At 33.8% G+C, this 10,007-nt stretch overlaps 1 protein-coding gene across 1 annotated transcript; it reads left to right on the top strand.

Annotated features, from left to right (window-relative positions):
• Positions 1 to 4,406: 4,406 nt before the first annotated feature.
• On the top strand, positions 4,407 to 9,735 carry LOC128683170 (uncharacterized). The gene is made up of 2 exons (XM_053768479.1): positions 4,407 to 4,554; positions 8,100 to 9,735. The coding sequence occupies exons 1-2, from the start codon at positions 4,540 to 4,542 to the stop codon at positions 9,474 to 9,476; spliced, it is 1,392 nt and encodes a 463-aa protein (XP_053624454.1). The 5' UTR covers positions 4,407 to 4,539; the 3' UTR covers positions 9,477 to 9,735.
• Positions 9,736 to 10,007: the final 272 nt, after the last annotated feature.

The following is a 10,007-nucleotide window of genomic DNA, read 5'->3' as shown; positions in this document are numbered from 1 at the left end:
ATATTATTTACTTATAAATAAAACGTACATGTCTGTCGTTAGTATTATCATCAACAGGCCAAGTTTAAACTTATGATAAAGATGAACTCACTCGTATTATCTGGAGTATTAATTTTCTGTGACAAGATAAATAACAACACTTTCTTTGAATCTTGATACAGTTTTTGTCCGAATACTGTCACCATTAACTAAAGCAATTAAATGTTTTACACTAATTTGTATATATAATGATAATGACATACCCTGGTATTTCAAACTTAAACTTAACTTTGCTTAATTGATGGCAACTATGCCATTAAGTCAAATCAACAAGTGACGTTACGAATTAGTAATTCTATGCGTGACGACATAAATCTTGGAGGCAAAAAACGTGTTAATCATACTTACCTATAAATAATATACAAAAACTTACTATAAATAAAATTGATCAACTGAAATAACATTCGATGTCATGTTTCATTATTGAATGCATTTATTATTTTAAATCCAGACAAGAACCTACTAATTATCTTTCTGACACAAGCTTTTATTGTTGCCTGAAGTGTCAGAGAGATTTTATTGCGTTAAACGCGTAACTAAAATATCATGTACGTACAGTCAACGACGAGTCAACGAGCCGACCGCTGAGTGCCCTCGTTGGACCCGATCCTGGGTGCTCCATCAAGTCGTGCTGGTCATGCTTATCATATTATGTATTGTCATGGAAACTGAAGCGATGTGGAAAATTTTAAATCTGTAGGACAACCTGATTTATTTTAGGATAAACTTGCAAAATTTTATTAGGTACAGATGTAATATTTGTGCATAGAAATAACTATAAATGGGGTAGGTGAAACTAAATAAAAACAACTTGTAAAAATCCGTCATATAAAACGTCATAATTACTCAGAAGTAAAGTACCTACAAAAAAATAAAACTATATGAATGTATTTTATCCTAATTTCAAACCCCTTGTCCAATCTTTGGGGGTTGCTTTAAAAGAAGTCCACAAATGCGCCTGCATTTGTGGATTATATACATTCATATAGTTTTATTTTTTTGACATTTCATTAGTAAGTATAATATTCAGTTTAGTATCACTAGTACCTATCTATCGCCGCTAGATATGGTAAACAGTAGATAAAATCATGTCAGATGCATTAGGCTAGTCACCAGTGTTAATAACAGACTCCATAGCAAAGAAAGAAGCCTTGATAGCTGATAGGCATTATAGGTAGGCACACCGCTAAGTAGACATAAATCTTTATAAATTTATTTTATGCACAAACCCTTGGGGTGTTTTACAGCCGCGAATGCTAAGGAACACGCTGGAATAAGAGAGAGAGAGAGAGAGAGTTAAAAATATAGACAAATAAGTTAAATACCAGTTCACATTATAAAGTATAAAAGTAATCAATTGTGGATTTCCCAGTGGCACAGTAGGTCTCAAAATCCGGTTTGGAACTAGAACTGAAGTGAATATTTTGATGATGTAAAATGGTGATAATTAATTAATTTCCATAATTTAATTATTGTTATGAAATAAATAATTATTAATGAAATAATTAAATAAAATACAAAATTGTTTCTCGCAAATTAATAAGTACGTTTCTTACTACCTGCTCCCGCTGTTCCTCGTTGTATGGCGAGTGTTCCACTCTGATTTCAGGACTTGGTCCTCGCCGAAGTGTGCATATTTGTTATACTTATTCGTATCAGATTCGAGTATCATATTCTATCGACGCTTATATCAGTATAGAAACCATGGAATATTGTAAACAATCTATAGATTATTCTGTAATCTAATAGATCGTCGTCTATTTCATGCTGTTTCAAGTACTTTCTAAGCTAAGTTTCTCGTCGCCTTCAACAATTTTTGAATTATTATTGTAAAATATCAGTTAATTTTTTTAACTTTTACCGACGATGTCGCAGACGATGCCCGTAAACAAGATGTTCATGGGCCTTTTCTTTACAACCCAACGTCTCCAGTAAGTGGCCCACGCACTCCTTTTTTTTCACGCTTTCCCCATTATTTTTTACATATATCGGTGCTATTTACTTAACTAATTCAAATCCTCGGTTTTAAGATGTCAAGTATTTTTGTCGGATCTTCTCGTGCAACCTCATCGCATATACTCCGCTTTACCTATACTTAATTTTTAATGTCCAATTATCGTTTTTTTTTTCCTTTTTTTGTCTATTTTAAAAGCATTTTTTTTTTAATCTTTTCCTGCGTGATGGGCTTCTTGCCTAGGCCAACTTTATATTAAAGTTGTATGTAAGTGTGTTGTTATGTGAGTTATAGAGTTTTGAGATGACCTTAAATATAACTCAATAATTAAAAAAAATAATATATCTATTTATCATTCATCCTATCAGGTCATAGTCAAAATATTGTATAAAAAATAATTAAAAACCCAAATCATATTACATTTTTTAGTTATGGAGTGGATGTGTTTTTTATTATTTTTACCTTGATAAGTAGATCTTTTAATATATATACTTAATTAAAATTTGAAGACAGGTATTATTTTAGGCGTTCCTAATGTTTCCTAGAACTAGTTTGGGATCCGGGTCAAGCTGACGAAGATCGGCGGTGCGCACTTCAAGGCAAGCGCAAGGAGACGCGTACTGCCGACCCATCTTTCAGAGTACATTTCCACAATATTTAGACATTAAAAAGCTAGCCTATATTTAACCTGCTTATCCGCTTATACAGTTTTTTTATTTATTGTACAAAATTACAAAAAAAAAATGTACCACTGGTGGACTTAACGCCATCTGGCATTTTCTACCAGTCAACCATAAGACCAAATAGAGATAGTACTGGTGTTTAGAATATTATTATAATAGAACCGAACAATGATTAACTAGTAGGTACTTGTATAGACAGTAGATAAAGTAACGTGTTATTATTAAATAGTGCAACGTATTATTATCTAGTTAGTGTGACTGTATGAATCATATTTGCAAAAAGTAGACAGGTAGGTACATCATAATTTACTTTATATATCGAAATTTCCAGTGTTCCAAATCAGGATAAGTTTGGCAAAATTTAAACAAGTAGTATTTACAAACATTCAAATAAGTAGTACCTTTGAACTTACATTCCCATTTCTAATTCTAGTTTACACTGCCATCTTAGCCCACTTTTTTCGACTCTATTTAACTAAAATTAAGTAAATATTAAAGAAAATATAAAAAGTTATTATGGTCTTAAATCGTATGCATTCATATTTAGTAGCATTCATGTAAATTCTAATAAGCATACATAAATTATACAAATCTTAAATCTATATTTAACCGTCTGCGACTGACTGCCCCTGGTGTAACCTCCGAAGACCGGCACTTAGATTTAGCTGAAACGAAAGGCTAACCAAATATAAGCCTTGTTCTACCTAGCTAGGTGTTGCCGCATTTCGGGGTTTACACGTAACATAATTTACACATAATTCTTAATTAATAAAAGTAAACCTGTCATAAAGGCAAAAAATTACCCACCCGATAAAATACGTCTGATAGATTGACGCTACGCTGTATCTTGCCATCAATAATCTGTAAATTTTTTAAAATCATGGAAACCAGTTATTACCAATTAATACAGGTGTTGCTATATATATCGTTTCGCCGTTCCATAACTATATATATTAAATGAAAGCCCATAGATATGAGCATCTCGGAACCGGTCAGGAAACTATTATTATTTTGCTCGGAACACATGCTATGAGGTAATAGTTATATCTTCCTCACCCGGCAAGTCATTTTGTCAATCTCAAAAATGTGAGGAGTTATTTCTTTTAGATAATACACGAGTCATTGATAAATTCACTACAAAGTCGACGCTAAAATTACATACATGTTGACGTCAAATGTCAAACTGCAATAAAGGGAACCCTTATAGATTCATCATGACTGTCGTCTACCTCGTGTGTGAAGAGGCTGTTGTCAGTATGATTGTGCTGTGTGTGCGCAAAAATAAACCTTTAAATTTTGAAGACTTGGCTTTGATTTTATGACCGGCCTGTCATCGCGTTGGTAGGTTTTCTTCGTATGTAATTTTATTCAAAAACTAATTAACGGATTGTCCCTATCGATTGATGTCATGTTTAGTATGTGACTTTGTCAAATTTGTTATATATATATGATTAACTTATTTATTCCTAGCTTTATTGGAGTAAAATAATGAATTAGTAAAATTGTACCCAACGGTCGAAAAGAAAAATTGTCAACCGCTCATCTACTAGAATGTATACTTACAGGAAAAAAGACTTTCAGACTTCCACAAGAACTATTTAAAAATTCACATTTGCTAGTCAACCAATATATAAGATATTACTCATGTTTCCCTCAAACAGCCGCGGTAACATCATTCAACCCCGAAGCTTCATGGCTCCGAGTTATAACTTGTTGGTCTAGCTCTGTGTGGAAGCTGGGCGGATCAACCAGAAAGCGCGTCTCATCTCAATTCGGTATAAAAGGCCACAGACCTGTTCCGCGCGACACTTGCCGCATCGCTTGTTTCTGTGGTTGCTGGGGAAACGGAGACACCTCTCCATTATGTACAGGCTCCTGGTATGTACACTCCATTTTTTTTCCTCAAATTTTACTATCTGGTCAGCGCCTGTCATTTTTTTTCTCAGCTTTCTTTGACAAATTTTGAGTGGATTTTTGTTACGATTTAAACCACGAAATTATTTAGGAATAGTTTTCAACTCAGCTCAGCGAACTTCTTAAAATAAATTTCTACAATTTTTCCATAATTTAATTAATTACTAATTAATATTAGTAAAACAGATACACCTACATCCACTCTATCAAACAAGCTATCTTTACCACTTTATTGTATAGTTTTTTACCTATTTACCAAAATTATTTTAGCAGACTGAACATTACGTAGAAACGTAGCTCAACATAATATTGCAATAGACATGAAATGACACCAAAATATGTCTTTCCTAAGACCATAAACCACTGTTATAGTACCTATGCTATGCCTACTATTTTTGATCCAGAAAAATATTTTAGATTCTAGGTACTCTCCTAATTTATAAACTTTCTTTAATGTCCCTTCAATGTTGACTACCAAAAATAATTAAGTAATACTTAATTATACTTAGTCATCTTTAATGAATGATACTTAATTATACTTAATCATTATTAAACTGTTAATGTTTGGTTTGCGAATGACAGTAATACTGTCGTATGTTAATTAATATAAACTTGAACCTACGAAAATATAATGCGGATGCATAGTTTGAAAACTACATTAAGCTGCGTCCACTTTAACTAAATAAATATTCATAAAGTTATGAGTCGAACTCGTCATACTTATATATAACAACACAATAATCGTCGGGGGGTAAAACAATTAAATCGTGACTAATAAATAATATAAAGTAAATTACTTTGCCTAAATATTTGTTGACAAACAAAAAATTATTGCCATGATAATTTTTTACACAACATTTGAAGATTTTTTTTATTGTGAACCTTAACATAAAAATATCAAATGGTTTAATTTAAAAATTAAAATGTATCAGCAAAAAAGCTTCTTATTTAACTAAGCTAATGCGAAACTAAAATCTTTTTTTTTTTTTCATAGAGAATTTAATTGCTACCACTCCAGAATCGGGGTAAATATATTTATTTTTAATTTAGTTTTGTATTTTGTGTACCTAATCCTTTATTGGTAGAAATAGTATTAAAAATATATTATTTTAGTATGATTTCGCTACTGATGAATGAATAGCCTTGACACTTGGTGGGTATGGCTCGCTGACCTATTGTGGATTGTTGTTGGCCATCGTCACAAGTTTTTTACATAATAATGAGACATTAAAAATTTGGTAAAGACTATAAAGATAAATATTATATTTATGATTTATTCGCATAATTAATTTATCTGTCGAATTCACAGGTCCACTCCGACCACATTATACCTATTTATGGATAAGTAAAGACTTGCCGTATAGGTAGGTACCTATATCAGATGAGCTACTGCGTATACCTTAGATAAGTACATCTAGGGACTCAAACAAGTATAATTTTAGTTCTTTAATCCTTTTTTGTCTGTTAATAAATATTATTGAAGATCCATAAGGTAGACATTACACAGATACACATTAAAAAAAATTGCATTGCATTATCTATTTAATTACACCGGTGAAGTTACCACACCACACAATTTAAAAAAAGTTAGATTTTTTTAAATATATAATTTTTATTTGACCTCCAGTAATCCCTGTACTTACTCCAGTAATACATCTACAATTCGCCATGAACGTAATCTTTTATATTGGTCTTATTCGTACTCGTACCTAGATTTAGGGGTTAGTGTTTAGTACACCTCCCTGCATCTAGACATTGCATTTTCTTTATATTTCGTCTGAGTGTTTTCCCTGTTTCTCCCTCATCCGGTGGGCTTCGACTTACATCTGCTTTATTATTTCGATGTAATTACTTTCTTGACGTCGGTACAGAGCATACCTACTCCAAACGCATGTTGCATCAATGTCCAAATCGGTATAATGATCCGAATCTTTATATTATGGCAACTAGTAAAATTTCAACATAATTGTGTACGGAAGTGCAGTCAGTTCAAGTTCATCGCACTCATACCGCTGACACAGTGCTGGTGGGTTATTCTCTATGAGGTCCACTCAACATTATACACACACAAGCACATATATAAAAAAAGTTCTTATCTCTGTGACCATAAGTAATGTTGAATGTTTGAACGATTTTAGGTCATTTGTTTTGTACTTATTTATCATAAACTCCATTTACCACATTTTCCTAAACAGATAAAAATAAGGGTTATGTTTTTTCCTCGGTAAGTGCGGTAATAGGTACATCCTCAGTAATATTTAAGATGTGAAAGTATTTTCCATGTCAAAACGGACCAATGAATAAGTGTCATTTACTGTATGATTGTCTTAAAATATCTTTTTGGTTCAACCATCTGACCACACACATAGTTGGTCAGGCTTGGGGCCTTAGAGAATAACCCGTACAGTCACAGCAAAGACTTACGCAAGCGCCAGTCTTCCGAAATGGACAAGTCTGCCGGCGTACCAGTGTGGGCGTCGGCCTTGCCCTTACTTTCTATTCTTACACCTATTGCATCACAACACAATACTTTTCATTACTTATTATTTCAGTGATAAGATAGGATTCAGTTCGATCAAGATCCATTTAAAGGACTTTGATTTACTTCAACTAAGTATTGATTAATTCAATATTTTTTATTCATGTCAGATCTGGGTAAGAAACTGGTAAAGTAATTTACAAAGATTACAAGTATTACTAGAACTGGGCACTAAGTAGTTACGCTGTAATGTTCGTATGTTTTGTATACCTCTGTCTAGTCGAGTATTGTCCAATTTATTCATTGCATGGGAATAAAATAATAGTTTATTTTATTTTATGCAAGCAAGTGCAAAAATGAATTTGAATTTGTTTATGGTCAATTCAAAACAGTAGAAGTTCACTTCATCAGTTGTCTCCTTTTCTTTAAGTCGTGCAAAAACGAGCACTGTTTCTGCATTTACGAAAAATCGCCGTCAAAAAGTTCGAGTGAACGCAAAATCCCACAAATGGATCGATATTTTTTTTGTTTTTAAGTTTACTAAAACCTTCGAGTTAACTTCGAATTTACATCTTTCACGAACCACTTTACCGAACACTTATTGAATGGTAAGATATTGCACGAAATATAGGTATATAAGCTATCCAGATTTCCGAAATGGGAGTGAAGAAAATAGTCTGTGCTGTGAAGTGAAGCTACGGCATGCAACCGGCTTATTATATATTTATTTATTTTATGAAGATTTTATAAATAAATAGTAAATAGTTGTATTTACTCAATTTGCTTAATGAAATCCCTTTAGTTATTGCGACATTTGTTATGCACATATAACTAACAGCGATTGATCTAATTTTACTGGAACGCGTCAGGCGTTACAACATTTCGTGGTATTGACGGTCAACGCTCTTGCCCGCCGCCGGTGCCGCTACGGCTTTGTTACTGCACAGCACCTCTGAGATAGCTATCTACACATAAGTACCTGCTCACTTTCAAGTTAACATGAGATAAATCACAATCTACTGTTTTTCAGGTACTTGTATCGACGGTCGGCTTGGCAACAGCAGATGTTGGCCTTGGTTATAATTACTACAAACCTCAAACAAATTTTGGACCTTATAGACGACCATCATATCAAGAAAGCGCTAGTTCCAGTCAATATAATATCGGTTATAACAATGCCAACGGGTACAACTACAACAACAACGGTTACCCAGGACTGAATGCCGGCTTCCAGAATACTGCTAATACTGTTTATCATGGTGTAAACCAGGGATTCAAACCAGCCATCATAAAAGGTGACGTTGTTGGTAGCAACTCTGAATTCCAAAATAGATTTCAAGGTGTCTACAACACCGGTAATGTATATAAAGAGTCTGCTGCTTATCAGGGTGCAAATGTTGCAAATCTGAATGAAATAAACAAAGCCAGCTATCAGGTACAATCTCAACAGGCACAAGTATTTAAGCATTTTTATGTTCATGCTGCCCCTGAAGATGAAGAACCGCCAAAGCCGCGAACACCTATTGTGTTGCCACCACCACAAAAACATTATAAAATTATTTTTATTAAAGCGCCGACACAATTTGCTGGATCACCACAGATCGTTCCAGTACCACAACAAAATGAAGAGAAAACTATTGTTTACGTCCTTGTCAACAAACCGGAAGATACTCAAAATGTAGTAGTACCCAAAGTAGAACAAAGGCCACCAATAAAACCTGAAGTTTACTTTATCAAATACAATAACAAAGAAGGATCTAAAGCTGTTATCGATAATATTGTTAAAGATTACAATAAAGATCAGTCTATTAGTTTTACAAATATTGCAACGGGAGTGGCACCACCATCCCCTGTCCTCTCTGGAACTTTTGGTGCAGCAGGTTCTCAAATCAACAGTGCTAGTGGAGGGACCTCGGCTGCACAAAATTCAGCTGATTCTGGCTTTAGTGCTTTGAATACGCAATCCAGTTATGAATCAAAACCTTTAGGTATTAGCACCTCCGGAATTTCAGACGGAACATTGGCATCTACGCTTGTTGATGGTTATAACAGTGCGTCTAGTGTTACCGAATTCAATGGTGGCACAATCAACTCTGGTTACAACGGTGATTCTGAAAATACAGGATTCAGTGGTGCATTATCTAACACTGGTTTCCAAAGTACATCGAGTAGCTATGGACTTACCAATGCTGGTGGAGCAGTATTGAGTGGTGAGTCTGGTGGCTCTGGGTTCAGCTCTATTACTAACGCGGCATCGAATGGCAATGAGTACAGCACGGTCAGTGGAATATTGACCTCAACGGGTGGGGCCCAATCTGTTACAGGCTCCGAATACAACGGCGGTACAATTTCAACTAGTCAAGGTTTACCTCACGAAACATATGGCATACCTAAATTCAGTGCATAAATTATAACTAAGTTGGGTTTAAGCCGGCATACCTAAATCATTTTTCTAACACTTATAATAATAATATCATTTGTACGTACCCAACGTACATAGATATTATTATTATAAGTGTGTAAACTTTTTCATTTATTATTTATGAATAAATGATAAGTAAGTTAGTCACATAACAACGAAAATATTTTGTAGCCACGTTGCCAAGCTTCAATGTGTATTTAAGTAAGAAGCAGGTCCCTAAATAAATATAAACTGTCCTAGTTAATAGACTTATTTTTATTTTCATTAACATTTCCTTCCTACGTACCTACCTTAGATAGACCAAATCAAATCTTTCAGTTCATCAACTACCTAAGTAGATAGAACCAATTTATTATGTACTAGCTTTTGCACACGGCTTTGCTCGCGTGTATTTTACAGCAATATCTCGCTTATTCTTTGAGAAAATGATGAAGAGTATGTTATCCAATTTTCAACTTTTTATCTAAAAAAATTTATTAAGTCCCATCACAATCTTTCAGTCACAATCTTTCACCC

Source organism: Plodia interpunctella, chromosome Z (assembly GCF_027563975.2).
Source record: "Plodia interpunctella isolate USDA-ARS_2022_Savannah chromosome Z, ilPloInte3.2, whole genome shotgun sequence".
NCBI classification, from domain to species: domain Eukaryota; kingdom Metazoa; phylum Arthropoda; class Insecta; order Lepidoptera; family Pyralidae; genus Plodia; species Plodia interpunctella.
This window is presented reverse-complemented; position numbering and strand designations above follow the sequence as displayed.